Source organism: Ovis aries, chromosome 4 (genome assembly GCF_016772045.2).
Source record: "Ovis aries strain OAR_USU_Benz2616 breed Rambouillet chromosome 4, ARS-UI_Ramb_v3.0, whole genome shotgun sequence".
NCBI classification, from domain to species: Eukaryota; Metazoa; Chordata; class Mammalia; order Artiodactyla; family Bovidae; genus Ovis; species Ovis aries.
Window position 1 is genome coordinate 37,687,520 of NC_056057.1, and position 16,920 is coordinate 37,704,439.

Here is a 16,920-nt window from a genome sequence, read left to right on the forward strand (position 1 = left end):
TCTCCAGGTAATGTTATTTTCAGTTAGTTTATTATTTGCTTATCGTCCATAATTCTACAGCACTGTGAAAGATTTATTATAAGATAAAAACAAATCAAACTACTTTTTCTTTTACTATTAGAACATTCATTTCTTCTTTTTATACTCAGGGAAAATCAGCTTTTACTCTGAATAATGGCTCTCTGACCAAGTCTTATCTTCTAGTCCGCTGGAATTCCTGCTGTCCTAAGGCAGACAGGGCATAAAGTGAATTCTTTCTGAAGCAGGCATTGCGTGGCTGAGCAAAACTGACTATTGCCTCTGACATGTTTTCTCTGCACCTTTTGATTCTGCGCACTTTCTGTTGTATTGTTCAGTCAGTGAGGCAACCCTGAATTGTGCTCTGGTAACAGATGATCTTAACATCTAAGTGGCCATATAATTTAAAAAAAAAATAGTTTGCATATTACTACCTGTCATACGCCCATCATGGGACAGTTTAAGCTCGGCTTCATTATTCTAAAACAAGGAAGCCTGCCCTGTCTGAGACGTACTCATCTCATAGCAGAAGGAAAAGGACAAGGGCAGAACCATGAGCTGTGTTTTAAAGCTATTGCACAAGTGTGGCACATATTACTTGCAGTCACATGTCATTGTACAAAGTAAGTTATTTGACTACATATAAAGTCAATGGTCCTTGAAGTCTAATCCTCCTACAGGGACTGGCCCAGCTGAGAGCAGCATATAGGGACAGTAACACGACCTACCATAGTCTGTTCACATATATTCATGTTCCTCTCTTACATGCACAAAAGGCCTATCTAATCACAGTCTCAAAGTCTGGAACCACATGATAGCACAGATGCGGATCTCAATCTGGAGAATCCTAATTCTGAAATTCTAATTAAAAAGGATCATTTATATACTCTACCCCTCCCCGTTCACCCAGTACCACACACACACACACACACACACACACACACACACATACATACAAACATACATACATACATTTCTAATATACTATGGTGGAACAGCAGAACACTTAAACAGAAAAGGGAAGAAGTAAGACACAAAGCAGTCACAAGTAGCTTAGGCAAGTCTGAAATGATAGTGGGAATGCCCCTTTCCTGGTGATGGGGAATGCTTCCTGAGGGCCTCCAGGTGTGATGCCTCCTTGAGGTTGTCCACCCTCTTATCTCCACAGCTCTTAGCTCTGCCTCTGGCAGATCTTTTCGATTTCTTTGCCCCGCTCAGCACTATCTGAGGAGGGTATTGTGGAATACCCCTGGAGGCCAAGCTCCTTTCTTGGTCTGGTTTTTCTGCCAGTAGAAATTTGGTAGGCCTAAAGTTCATTTTAAATCTTAAATATTCACAGTCTCTTTTATTCCAGACTGATGGTTCTTTTGGCAGTATAACTTTCTCAAAACATAGCAGGCTTTTTACTTACAGAATTTTATTCACAATCACATACGAATAGATACCCCCATGATATTCCATGTAAACTCTGGTTCCTTGAGCTTATTGGGCTTATAGAAGACTTGTATCCTGCTTTATTCTGTTTTCTCTGAGTCATTCTATCCTGAGGAAAGTATTACTGGCTGTTATGATAAATAACAATACCTGTCTTGATTAGAGACGGTGACCAGTTGTAGTCACTTCAAAAAAAAGTTTGTATCCGTAATTTTTGTAGCTATGCTTAAGAAATAATATAAAGATTAAAAGTTTTCTAAGAATAATATATATTCCGAATAAATAATTTTATATCTAGACTAGGTGGTCACATATAGTCAGGTGGAGATAGGAGTTCCAAAAATTTTGCTGGTACTAAGCACTTGGATTATTTAAAGTTTAATTAAAACATTTCAAAATATGTACAAATCAGCTAAGGATTCTCCATGGAAAGTGTGTGTATGTATGTGAGTAAATGCACGTGCTTGCCTATGCATATGTGTTTGGCATGCTAAGTTGCTTCAGTCGCATCCGACTCTTTGCGATCCTATGGACCACAATTCGCCAGGCTCCTCTGTCCATGAGATTCTCCAGGCAAGAATACTGGAGTGGGTTACTGTGCTCTCCTCCAGGCAATCTTCCCAACCCAGGGATTGAAACAACATCTCTTATGTCTCCTGCATTGGCAGGCAGCTTCTTTACCACTAGCACCACTTAAGAAGCCCATGTGTTGGACATATGTGTTATATATAATAATGTTTATTTTATAAAGTATATATTAATGTAAATTATATATATATATTAGAAGATATATATATGAATACAAGTTTACAAGATAGAATTATTAACATGAGTAAACTAAGGCATTTAAGCTGCAGGCAATTAGTTTTATAATAGTTCATAGAATCTCTGTTTACTTTATTAGGGGAGAATTGTTTCCAGGGTAATTTTTAAACATCTTTAAGATATATGTTTCTCAGATAATTCTTAAAGGTGTTTAAAATTTACCCTGGGAATAATTTTCCCCTAATAAAGTAAACAGAAATTCTATGAACTATTATGAAACTAATTGCCTGCAGCTTAAATGCCTTAGTTTACTCATGTTAATAATTCTATCTTGTAAACTTGTATTTATATATATATAGTCTCCTAATATATATATAATTTACATTAATATATACTTTATAAAATAAACATTATATATAACACATTGGGCTGGAAGAAGCACAAGCTGGAAGCAAGATTGCCAGGAGAAATATCAATAACCTCAGATATGCAGATGACACCACCCTTAAGGCAGAAACTGAAGAGGAACTACAAAGCCTCTTGATAAAAGTGAAAGTGGAGAGTGAAAAAGTTGGCTTAAAGCTCAACATTCAGAAAACTAAGATCATGGCATCTGGTCCCATCACTTCATGGGAAATAGATGGGAAACAGTAGAAACAGTGTCAGACTTTATTGTTTTAGGCTCCAAAATCACTGCAGATGGTGACTGCAGCCATGAAATTAAAAGCCGCTTACTCCTTGGAAGGAAAGTTATGACCAACCTAGATAGCATATTCAAAAGCAGAGACATTACTTTGCCAACAAAGGTCCGTCTAGTCAAGGCTATGGTTTTTCCAGTGGTCATGTATGGATGTGAGAGTTGGACTGTGAAGAAAGCTGAGCACCGAATAATTGATGCTTTTGAACTATGGTGTTGGAGAAGACTCTTGATAGTCCCTTGGACTGCAAGCAGATCCACCCAGTCCATTCTGAAGGAGATTAGTCCTGGGTGTTCTTTGGAAGGAATGATGCTAAAGCTGAAACTCCAGTACTTTGGCCACCTCATGCAAAGAGTTGACTCATTGGAAAAGACTCTGATGCTGGGAAGGATTGGGCAAAGGAGGAAAAGGGGATGACAGAGGATGAGATGGCTGGATGGCATCACTGACTCGATGGACGTGAGTCTGAGTGAACTCCGGGAGTTGGTGATGGACAGGGAGGCCTGGCGTGCTGCGATCCATGGGTTCGTAAAGAGCTGGACACGACTGAGCGACTGAACTGAACTGAAGAATTATCTGTTACCACTGGGGCTCTCTTCATGACCTTTTAATGACCTAAAACTGACCCAAGAAATTTGTCCAGGCCAATTTAAAGTCTCCTGAAAAGACAAAAAGAAGTTTATTTAAAGAAACAATTATTCTGAAGGGTATTAAACCAAGGATAAGGACAAATGCTCTAATTTTCTATACTTGGTAATCTCATTGAAAAAATTTTTTTAATGATTAAATTTTAAGCTTCAGGTTTCAATTCTAAAGGCAAGATAATCAATGACACTTTGGGGTTTAGAAATTGCTTAATTAGAGGATACATGGCATGTAATTGTTTTGATCAAATTATATATATAAATATTCAGCCAGTGTAAGACTGGATAATATGGGCCTATTTTAGGTCCACTGAAGCCCTACATGTCATTTGTTTTGTTTGGTTACTTCAAGCCGTAGAATTTCATATATATTAATTCTACCTTTGTTCCGCATTCAGGATCTGTTTTTAAGAATTTGAGTAGTCTTTATAAATGTGCCCTTTCATTTCATTATCATTTTCTGTGATTTTTTTCCAACAATTATTATGCATATTTAGAGGTACTAGCAGAGTAAAAGAATCTTAAATATTTTAAAAGTTTTCAATTTAACAATTAATAAGGCTTTAAGAGTTGATGCTTTTGAACTGTGGTGTTGGAGAAGACTCTTGAGAGTCCCTTGGACTGCAAGGAGATCCAACCAGTTGTTCATTGGAAGGACTGATGTTGAAGCTGAAACTCCAATACTTTGGCCACCTGATACAAAGAACTGACTCATTAGAAAAGACCCTGATGCTGGGAAAGATTGAAGTCAGGAGGAGAAGGGGATGACAGAGGATGAGATGGTTGGATGGCATCACCAACTCAATGAACATGGGTTTGGGTGGACTCCAGGAGTTGGGTGGTCAGGGAGGCCTTGCATGCTGCAGTTCATGGGGTTGCAAAGAGTCAGACACAACTGAGTGACTGAACTGAACTGAACTGAAGGTTAAATTTAACAGAAATCTACTTAAATATTTTAAATTTCTGATTTGTATCCTTTTTCATGTTATAAAAGCCATTATACTTTTGCAACTGAATCTGGGAACTTGAAAAATGTATGTGTCTTCCCTGAACAGTTTGCTATATTTTCTAATGATATATCCAGCCCAGATGTGTATATTCTAAGCCTTGAATATGTGTTTTTAATCCTCTGTTCATAGGCTTGGAGCTCTGAACACTCATGTAGTCTGACTTAGATTCTTATCTCTGTGTTTCCTAAACACGTGACCATCATTATATTTTTCATACTGAACTACATCATTAATTTAGTTGTCAGAATTTTTTAGTAAAATAAAAGAAGGGTGATAGGAACACAGTCTTTCATTGACTCAAACATATATATTCATTCATATATTTACATTCACTTAAAATACAGATTTACCTTATGTGTTAGTACAAATATATATGCATATATATATATATATATATATATATATATATTTGAGCGCTCCTTTCTATCAGACATTGTTTGATTCACTGAGGATTTAGTGGCAAATAAAAAGCAAGTCCTTCCCCAGAAGTTATATTTTACCTTGCATGCCTAACTTAATTTTACACCTAAAACATTGTCTGACAAATTGCATATGTTTAATGAGTATTTAAAATGTATTAACAAATAAATAAAATGTGGCTGCTGCTGCTGCTGCTAAGTCGATTCAGTCGTGTCCAACTCTGTGCAACCCCATAGACGGCAGCCCGCCAGGCTCCCCTTCCCTGGGATTCTCCAGGTGGAGACTGCATAATTAAACGTGATAATCTTTGAAGATACTTAAATGTACACATTTTAGATCAATTTAAGTATTCAGAAAAAAACCATATCTTTAAGTTATTTAAAATATATCTACCAATTCTAATCAGAATCACTTTGAATTCTCTATCATAAGTGAAATTATAAACCTCAAATGATTAGTTTTTAATGTTTTCATATCTATTTCCCAAATTACCTAATCATTTCTTCCACTCTTGAGAGAGAAAGAGAATTGGAGGGAGGAAATGAGAAAAAATAAAAGAGAGATCAAATTTGGAATGAACTTTTCTAGAAATATTAAAGATAATTTTAAGTCTTTGCAATAAATTTGCTATGCTATTTTTAAAGAAAATGACCAATGCATGCTTCAATTCACCTGACTCCCACTAAATCATTGCCTCAATGAAAACAAGTACAGCAGAAAGCAGAATGCTGTAGTTGCTTTTAGTACATCCCTGTAGAAACTAGCAGACATCAGATTTATCACAGTCACAACTTCTTTAGAGTTTCCAGGAGAACACCAGGATCAAAGCAAAGAAGTAGATAAGATAAAGAGTAACAGTTTCTCTGCAGTAGGAGTTTCCCATTTAAGTTTTACTTATTACTATCATTTTAGAACAAGTTGAAAGTATGCTGGCTAGTGATCTTTACCTGACACTAATGGAAACTCTTCTGACAGATATTTTGTTGAAAAATTACATGATGTGAGTGAAAAAATAAAAATAAAAGGACTGTCAGGTTAGATCAGATATTCTTTATCTGCAGGTACCTACTTGGCTCCTATAATCTTCCCAGAGAGAGTTGGAAAGACTCAATATGCTGGAAGATTTTCTGCCTTATCAGAAAGAGGCATATTTTCATTCTGTCAAACAAATGTATTTTAATCATACTTTAAAAGATATTAATTATGTTTACACAACATAGTTTAAACAAAATGTTAATTTTTTTCAACCAACATGATGGTTCCATTGTAGTAAATTTGATAAAGAGAGAAATGAAGTACTAAAACTTCCATTATATAAATAAGAAATTTTAATTATATTATCCATAGTTGGGCGTTGTTTTTTCTTTGGTTGCTTGTTTTGTTTAACAATATTTTGATTTGAGCAATGTATTGTTATTATCTAGAAAATTGTGTTCATGACATAGATTTCACCTTTTTTTAAACCAGTTCAAACTTATATTTTGCCTCTCCACATTTAAGTCATTCCTCCGTCACTCTTAACTCTGACTTTATTGCCTTTTCTGGACAGTGTACGATATTGCCTCAGGACTTTTGTATTTATTTCTCCTTTGGTTGTAAATACTCTTTCCCAAGATTGGCACATGGTTTTTTTCCTTCAGACCTAAGGTAAAACATTGCCAACTCAGAGAGGACTTCCTTAACCATCTGAAGCAAATTAATACCCATTTACCTTTATAACACATATTGCCTGACATTGTATTATAAGTTCATATGTCATTTTTTATTATTTGTATAAGTCCAGACACTTTAATTATTTATCACTACTGTCTAAAATAGTAACTGCCACATAGTAAATGGGCTTCCCAAGTGCTTCAGTGGTGAAGAATCTGCCTGCCAATGGCTCAAGAGATGCAGGCTCGATCCCTGGGTCAGAAAGATCCCCTGTTGTAGGAAATGGCAACCCGCTCCAGTATTCTTGCATGGAAAATTCTGTGGAAGAGGAGCCTGGCAGGCTACAGTCTATGGGATCATAAAAAATCAGACACAACTGAGCATGCACATGCATGCATAGTAAATACTCAATAAATGTTTATTGAATTAATAATATCAACAAGAGTTATGAACAGTCCAGTTACAGTTTATGTAGCTGTAGTTTATGTAACTGTTCATGAAATAGTTAAAACATTCATAACATCAGGACAAGAGAAAATTCAAAGCTAGAAAAAGCAGAAGCCTTTATATTTGGAACAAAACTTGAGGCTTCCTTTAGTAAAATTCAGAAATCAGAGTGCTGAAATATTCTGACCTGCCCTTCAGCAGGCCTTTAGTCTTCATATGCAGAAGATTTAACCATATGGTAGGTATGGCCACCACAAGGAGGGCTCAAGAGACTGGCTGTGCCCTAAAAGTAAGCTGATCTCTAGACTGGCCATTGGGATTTCTTTTCCACAAATCAAAAGGAAGCCTACATGTGATATACATTCCTCACCTGCAGGCCATAACTGATAGAGGTCAAGGAAGAAAGATAGCCCCCATGTTAGTCTGACAGTGTCCATCTAAAATCAAGAGAAATTCACACATGATTTGCTGGATCAGAGAACACTATTATCAAGAGTCAAGTGGACAGCCTAAAGCCTTGAACACACCTGACAAGACCTCACAACAGTTCTTCTGCCCTCATTGACATACACAGCCTCATCTCTGTGGCCTATTTTGGGAAAATGAGGATTTGACTATCATGCCTATTTTTTTCCTTTTATGTAGTAACCAGAACTTCCATGTCATTTGTGATTCTCAAGACTCATCGTCATCCTCAAATTCTGTTTAATTGTATTCTTTCTCTATGCTCTATTTAACTCACCAACCATGTCTCTTTATTTTCAACTGCTTATTTGTAATTTTCTCTTCTCATTAAATGAAGCTTAGTTCTTCCCTTATAACCCTGCTTCTCATACCAGCTTTCGAGAGATGGCTATATTCCTGTCACATCACTTAAATTACTGGGATTGAGGTGGAGTGATGTTCTGTTGCTTCTCAATGTCACTTCTAGAGCAGTCTCCTTCCTCCTCCCTAAATTCCCTAGCTGTGATCTCATGACGCTGGTAGATACCACCTGCTACTCCTCTTTACAGAAGTCTTCCACCAACCTCGGGTCGCTTCCTCTCTTCTTTAAAGATTTTAGATTTATCTTCCTGTCACTCTTTCCAACTCCATTCTTGACATATAGTATGGTAATTTCAACATCCATAGAAATGTCTTCAAAAACTCTATTTGCTCAGTTACTTGACTCCTCTCCTGCAAAGATCTCATTTTCCACCATGAAATAATTTCATCATCTTGTGATGTATGTGAACTGGAAATATTTAATATGGTATTGACATTTGAGTTTTGATGTCTGTATATATCTTTAGATTAATAAATTTTCTATTTTCTATCTATACTGCTGCTGCTGCTAAGTTGCTTCAGTCATGTCCAACTCTGTGTGACCCCATAGGCGGCAGCCCACCAGGCTCCCCCATCCCTGGGATTCTCCAGACAAGAACACTGGAGTGGGTTTCCATTTCTTCTCCAATGCATGAAAGTGAAAAGTGAAAGTGAAATCACTCAGTCATGTCCGACTCTTGGTGACCCCATGGACTGCAGCCTTCCAGGCTTCTCCGCCCATGGGATTTTCCAGGCAAGAGTACTGGAGTGGATTGCCATTGCCTTCTATCTATACAACTAACATAAATTCTTTGCTTACATCAGCTTTTAAAGTTATCTCTAATCTTATCACCTTGGTAAAGCATCCAGAGAAGCGTGTAGGATAATATATTCAGTATTTCTCAAAAATCTATTAATATAGAAATAAATCTATATTTCTCAAAAATGTATAGTAAAAGAAACAGGATTAGAAATAACTGAAAAATGCTACTTCTGTATTACTATATTTTTTATTTATAAATAATGTTTAATAAGACATACCAGGCTAATGAATATTTATGCACTCTTTGTTGCTTTGATAAAATGAGACTCTGTATTGTTCAGTTTAGGGCCCAGGTCTGAATTGTCTTTATTTTGTTTTCTACATCTTTTTTTTTTATTTATTCAAATATGAAATAGTGTGTGATTCATGTTGAAAAGCATCTATTCTAGTAAAGTAAAATTATTCAAAGTATACTTTAAATTTAATTTTTAAAATATTCAGTTATTTAAAAATTTCTATTTACTTTATATATATAGTATATCTTCTTTATTCATGGGAAAAAAAAGCTTTTGTTAAAATGTAATCCAGTTACTTGCTGGCAGCACCATGAAATTACTTCTTAGCTATGTTGTCAGTTTGAGCCTTTCATCATCAATTGTGAAAAAAGTTAATGACATCATAGCATTATGGACAAATCAATAGAGTGTGTTAGTGTTTCAACTAATTCTCAAATAAATCAGTTATTCTTTAGCAGAGTCAGAGACTAAATAATGAATTATTTCAAAGTACCTCAAATCCAATTATAATTACAAATTGTAATTTGTTTAGAGGAACCAGAATGAAATGGCTGTCAGATTCAGTGTCTGCCTCTCAGAATACCTTTTTCCTTCTTAAATTACATTTTCCAATGCAAGGAATTAAGATTGTTTGAAGAAATTTATACTGACTTTTAAGCACCTATTAATTAATAGCTAATTGTTTGATTTAAATTGAACACTAAGACTGAGCTTATTTATTTTTACAGGGTACTTAATGTGCCCAGATACTTTAACAGTTGGATTGAACAAATGTACCTCAGGAATTAAGAATTCTTCCTGGAAAGAGGTAAGAAAATATGCATGTTTGCATGTTAATAAGTTTTGGTGAAAATTTTAGATTCACTAGTATATTTCTTTGGCATGTAATTTAGAATGTAATTTTTAAAAACTAAGGGCACTTTCTATTTTCATTTGTATAATTTCTATTCTGTGGAATGATTTGGTTATATGAGAGGGCTCCAACATGTCAGACAAAACCAAAACAAACAAACAAAAAAAACAGTTTTTAGGGAAGCCTGCCCTGACCTGCTTACTCACTCAGTCATGCCCCACCCCATGCACTATAGCCCGCCAGGCTCCTCTATCCATGGGATTTCCCAGGCAAGAATACTGGAGTGCGCTGCCTCCATTTAAGGAAGCACATTGCCACTTTAAAATGTCAAGATCTGGATTGCTAATCTTTTACTTTTCTTTCTTTCTTTTTTCTAAAAAAATTTTTATACTTAGGATTAGACTGGGTTTGCCATGTTCCTCTGGAGCCACAGAGTAGAGATAGCTTGTATTATGGACAGATTGCCATCCAGAAAGATCCTTTGGCTAGCCTGCCCCTTTATATTTCCGCCTCCACATATGGTTACTATCAACTAGAATCCATTCCCAGGTTTAAGAGCCAAAACCGGAGGGAGGAGTCAGTTTTTAATCTGTTATGCTATCTTAATTATGACCTAAAATGTGAGATACACCCGTGGCGGATTCATGTCAATGTATGGCAAAACCGATAAAGTATTGTAAAGTAAAAAAATTAATAGCACAAAAAAATAAATAAAATAAAAAATAAATAAAAATTAAAAAATAAAATAAAATATGACCTTTAAAATAAAATATGGTTAGGAAATCTGAATATATTTATATTGACTTTTTAAAATCCTCTTTAACTCTAATTGTTGCTCAAACACATTTCATTGTATCAAGAAAAAAGAAAATTTATCAGCATTAGACTTATCACTCCCACTGCATTACATATATTGCTATTGGAAGGAATGAAAAAGGAGTGAAAACATATACTTAAAGATCTATGAGTAGCAGTATGAGATTAATAGGAAAAAATGGAATATTTTAAACATAGTAATAATAATATAATAATTTATATTATATAATATATATAATTATATAATAATTTTAATAAATTAATAAAAATGTATTCTTTTTTTCCTTATGGATCTTTGAGTAGACTGAAATGTGTGGCTTATCAATTTTAGTTTGACTTTTATTTTAGTAAAACTAAAGGTTTTCCAATTTTATTGGATACCTTTGAATTTAACTAGATGATTATTTCTACTTAATATGAACAACTGCTTTTTTTCTGGATTTTTCATATTTAGTATCAAGAAAAATAAGATTCTTATGAAAACTACATTATGATTGATATATGGAAGCTTCCCTTATTCATGAAAAACATTTACCGTGTAAGGTAAAAATTCACTGACTTGAGATATACATTGGAATTGTCAAAGTTAATATCAAGTCAGTATGTTTTTTTATATACAGGACAAATCTCATCTTTAGTATTGGCAGGGCAATAAACACTAGTAACCATATACATATGGTTATATATATATGTGTGTGTATATATATATATACATATGTATACAAATTATATCTATATCTATGTATATATATGTATATATTCATTTGGGGCTAGGTTAATTCTTAGCCTTTCACAAAACTAATTTCTTGGATTATATTTTTTATTAGTGCATCATATACACAGACAGTAAACATTTGTTATCTTTTTCAACAAACAAGAACACTGATTTTCCCATTACAATCGTCTCATGAAAGTGAAAGTGAAAGTGAAGTTGCTCAGTCGTTTCCGACTTTGTGACCCCGAAGACTGTAGCCCACCAGGCTCCTCCATCCATGGGATTCTCCAGGCAAGAATACTGGAGTGGGTTGCCATTTCCTTCTCCAGGGGATCTTCCGGACCCAGGGATTGAACCGAGGTCTCACTCATTGCAGACAGATGCTTTAACCTCTCAGACAACAGGGAAGCCCACAGTCGTCTCATAAGGCACCAATAAAGGAGGTATGGTTCACAAAGTGAATTTTCTGGGTCCCAGTTGAAATCTGTTCCAAATTTGAAGATCAAAGTCATAAATAGTGGTGGTTGTTTAGTTGCTAAGTTGTCTCCGACTCTTGTGGCCCCATGGAGTGTATCCTGCCAGGCTTCTCTGTCCATGGGATTCTCCAGGCAAGAATACTGGACTGGGTTGCCATTTCCTTCTCCAGAGGATCTTCCCTATCCATGAATCATACATAGACTTGATTTCAATGTCATTGCCATCATTGTCTTAAACGTATACTTGAAAGTCAAGTTAGTTTTCCAAATTTAATTTATAAAAACATCAGCAGTCCATGCAGAAGAGTCTTAAATCACTGGAAACAATTAACAGTGTGCACATTGGACTGAAATGAGACAGGAACTGGTAGTCAACTCATGTAGAATTTATAAAAGTCAGAATAGTACATTCAGCTAATACCTGATCAAATAATAGAACTATTTGCAGAATTGAACTTAAAATTCTAGGCTTTGAGTGATACATATACAAACTGGGGTAGATAAATATCAGTTTATTTGAAAATGCTATCTAGCTATTTCAAAGTGGGAGCCCCAAGACCTTTTTTTTTTTTTTTAACCAATGTCCATTTTCATGACAGTGCTACTTTGTCCTTTATTTATTCCTTTTTTCTTTCTTTTTTAACAGAAGCAACCTGAAGGAGAATTTTTGCATGTAAATTTTTTAATATTTAATATAAATAATAATTTTAAAGAGTAGACAATCAAAATTTTGCTTGTCTTGCTAAATCTATTATTTAATGACTTATTTGCTTAGGGAATTCCAAGATCCATAACACTTTTTCCTTTCCTGACTCTGAGAACAGTTATACAAATATTGACTGTTTCCTAGACATGGCTTCATATAAGTTTGATTCTAAACAAATTCTAGGTTGAATATATATGAATACTTTACTAGGAAGCTCATGACATAAATTTTAAGCATTCATAAAAAAGTAGAAGACAATTAAAAGAGATTGTAGTTAGGAAAATGATGTACTGATTTTGGAAGAGAGGAATATGAGATAAAAGTCCACATTAACTAAAAAAGTTTAAAATGTGTGGGTAAGAAAGGAGATACAATCAGAATGCTAAAAAAAAAAAATTAAGAGTAGTATATACAATTCCTTACTTTATTTGAAGTTCATTCTCTTATGACTGTTGAATAACTTTGGCCTGTTTTATAAGCTAGAATGAAATTATACTGCAGACTCATATAGTCTGGATTTTAAGGTGAATTATTATGTGACCTTGAGAAAATTATTTTACTTTTATTAAATTTTCTCATTTATGTATTGGACTAACAATTTTTTTTAATTTTACTTGCTTACTTCTTATATATTTTACATATTTTGAAATACTTCATTATTTACTTTACAACCTGAATTTTATAATGTACAGTACAGAATTCCCTTTCTGTGACTACTTTACAAAGTACTTTTTTTTTACTTACCTTATCTTTCAAAAGAGTTTTACTCTTTTCATGGATGTTTAAGTGTATAATTTTTTTTTACTTGAAAAATATTCTTTATTCTATATGCCTCCCCCACCTGCCAATTTAAGGAACAGACAATATTTATTTAGTGAGTGACTAGAGGAAAGAGTAAGAGCATTTATATATATATAAGTTGCTGATGAATTGAGCTAGAACAATTTATAGCATTTAAATTCTTTAAAGGATGTCAGTATTTATTAAAGACTTTTTAAAAAAATGATGAATCCTTTTGACTTAAAATAGTCACCTATTAATTTAGCTGTTATTTAATTATGATTTTAAAATAAATTCTCTTCAGTTTTTAGCATATTAGTGTTTCAATATTTAATAGCCACTTCTAAGATTTTTCCAAGAGTTAGAATATCTTTTCCTTATCAGAAAGGGAGAAGTTGAGCTAAGACATTCATGCTGAACTGAGCTCCTACATTGCTATAGTGGCAAGAACCTTGGTGACCTCGGCAACTAGGCAAGCACTTACCTTATCATGCTGGCCACATATTAGTGTCCACAGGATCAGAAGGAATGCTTATGCATAGCTTTTCTCCTGAGGCATTCTAGTACATGCCTACCTTCCTCTGTACTGAGGGTGGGATTGGAATGGCCATGAGTAGAAGAAGAATGTTTCCTACCTCTTAGAAAAACTTAATTGTCTGTAATGTTTGCACAGACTCTACTTCAAATTCAGACTGACTTATTACTTTTTCTGGGCTAATAATTCCTTCTTTCCCTAAACTGTGATTTTTTTCTTCTATCCTTCTTAATCTATGCTAAATGATTTTAGGTCCACAGAATTTCTGAGCCAGCAGGGATTTAAGAGATTACTTCATTGTTTACATAAGGAAACTAAGGCCAAGAAAAATGTAATATAAGTCACAGACAGTAAGAACCTAAATTCTAAACTTTCATTCTCCAGTTCTTTCCTTTGTGTCATCATATCTTGCTTTTAAAATACTACTTTGCTGGATTTTCTTCCTCTTTCATTTTAGGAGTATCTGTTAACTCAGAAAAGGTTGGATAATAAGATAAGCACATACGTACTGTGCTGCCTCAAGTTCAGTTCAATTCAGTTCAGTCACTCAGCCGTGTCTGACTCTTTGCAGCCCCATGAAATGCAGCACACCAGGCCTCACTGTCCATCACCAATTCCTGGAGTCCACCCAAACCCGTGTCGATTGTGTCAGTGATGCCATCCAACCATTTCATCCTCTGTCATCCCCTTCTTCTCCTGCCCCCAATCTTTCCTAGCATCAGGGCTAGGCAACCCTGATGCCTACTCCAACTCTCACATCCAAACGTGACTCCTGGAAAAACCATAGCCTTGACTAGACAGACCTTTGTTGGCAAAGTAATGTCTCTGCTTTTGAATATGCTATCTAGGTTGGTCATAAATTTCCTTCCAAGGAGTAAGCATCTTTTAATTTCATGGCTGTAGTCACCATCTTCAGTGATTTTGGAGCCCCCCCAAATAAAGTCAGCCCCTGTTTCCACTGTTTCCCCATCTATTTGCCATGAAGTGATGGGACCGGATGCATGATCTTAGTTTTTTTTAATGTTGAGCTTTAAGCCAGCATTTTCACTCTCCTCTCACTTTCTTCAAGAGGCTTTTTAGTTCTTCTTCACTTTTTGCCATAAGGGTGGTGTCATCTGCATATCTGAGGTGTTTGATGTTTCTCCCAGCAATCTTGATTCCAGCTTGTGCTTCTTCCAACCCAGTGTTTCTCATGATGTACTCTGCATACAAGTTAAATAAGCAGGGTGACAATATACAGCCTTAACATACTTCTTTTCCCATTTGTTGTTCCATGTTGAGTTCTAACTGTTGCTTCCTGACCTGTATACAGGTTTCTCAAGAGGCAGGTCAGGTGGTCTGGTATTCCCATCTCTTTCAGAATTTTCCAGTTTATTGTGATCCACACAGTCAAGGAACAAACCTTTTAGGGGAATGGCATTTTATGGCTGGCTAAATATTTGTTTTATATTCATAGCTGTAATATACAGATATATATATGTAAATATATGTGGAATGTGTGTCTGGGTTACTCTGTCAGTCTTGTCCAACTCTCTGGGACCCCATATACTATAGTCCACCAGGCTCCTCTGTCCATGAAATTCTCCAAATTCTCCAGGCAATAATACTGAAGTGGGTTGGACTGTGAAGAAAGTTGAGCATCAAAGAATTGATGCTTTTGAACTGTGGCAATTGGAGAGACTCTTGAGAGTCCCTTGGACTGCAAGGAGATCCAACCAGTCCATACTAAAGGAGATCAGTCCTGGGTGTTCTTTGGAAGGAATGATACTAAAGCTGAAACTCCAGTACTTTGGCCACCTCATGCAAAGAGTTGACAGTACTGTACATACATGAAACCACCCCTACAAGCAAGATTCAGAGCATTTCTTTACCCTGATAAGATTCCTTGTGACTTTTTACTCTTTTTGTACTATGCATCAGTTTGCATTTTATACAAATGAAATGAGTATACATGTTTGTGTGCGTGTGTTTTACGTAGCATAATGATTTAACAATTTACTGGTTTGTACCAGGAGTTCATTCATTTTTTATTGCTGAACAGTATTCCATTGAATAGACATACATTTGTTTATCATTCACTGGATGGTGGATATATCATCTCTATCTTTTGACTCTTACTGACTCGAGAATCAAACCTGGGTCTCCTGCATTGCAGGCAGATTTTTTACCATATGAGCTACCCAGGAAGCCCATATATATATATACATACATACATATAAATATAAACAACTATAAATGTTTCCAAATTAATTTTCTCAGCATTTGTATGCAAGCCTTTGTGTGGACATATGTTTTCATTTCTCCTGGAAAAATACAGAAGATTGGATATTAGAGTTGGTTGGTAGGTGTATATTTATTATTATTATTATTTTAAGAAATGACAGTTTTCCAAAGTGGTTGTACCATTTGTCATTAGCCTGAGCAGTGTATGAGAGTTTCTGTGTCCAGAGTCTGTAAACTATCACTCTTGAACCAAATTCAGCTATACTTATAAATAAAGTTGTATTGGAACACAGGCACACTCATTAGTTTATGAATGAGCTGCTTTCAAGGTACAAATGCAGAATTAACTAATTGTGACAAAAACCATATGGCCACCAAAGATTAAAATACTTACTATCTGGTCCTTTAAACAAAAAGTTTGCTAATCCCTGCTCTGTATCCTCGCAAACCTTCATGTTTTCAGGCTTTTTAATTTTAGCCATTTTCATGTGTATAGGGTGATATTTCAGTGGGTCTTTAATTTGCATTTCCCTGATAAATGATGACATTACATGTCTTTTCATTTATTTGCCATTTGTATGCCTTCTTTTCTAATGTTGGTGTTCAGTCACTAAGTTGTGTCTGACCTCATGGACTGTAGCACACCAGGCTCCTCTGTCCTCCACTATCTCCCAGAGTTTGCTCAAACTCATGTCCGCTGGGTCAGTGATGCAATGTAATCATCTCATGCTCTGCCGCCCCCTACTCTTTGGCCTTCAATCTTTCCGAGTATCGAGGTCTTTTCCAATGAGCCAGCTCTTTGCATCAGGTAGAAATATTTTCTAAAATTTTAATTTGCTTTGTCATTAATTTTGATTTTTAAGA

At 35.2% G+C, this 16,920-nt stretch overlaps 1 protein-coding gene across 3 annotated transcripts in view; it reads left to right on the forward strand.

Moving 5' to 3' along the window:
- SEMA3A (semaphorin 3A) overlaps window positions 1-16,920 on the forward strand; it is a 548,751-nt gene that overhangs the window by 164,170 nt on the left and 367,661 nt on the right. For all 3 annotated transcript variants that reach the window (XM_060414987.1, XM_042248468.2, XM_060414985.1), the window contains one exon: window positions 9,681-9,760. In XM_060414987.1, the coding sequence (XP_060270970.1) occupies window positions 9,689-9,760 (72 nt within the window). In that variant the 5' untranslated portion in view covers window positions 9,681-9,688. The remainder of the gene's footprint in view (window positions 1-9,680; window positions 9,761-16,920) is intronic.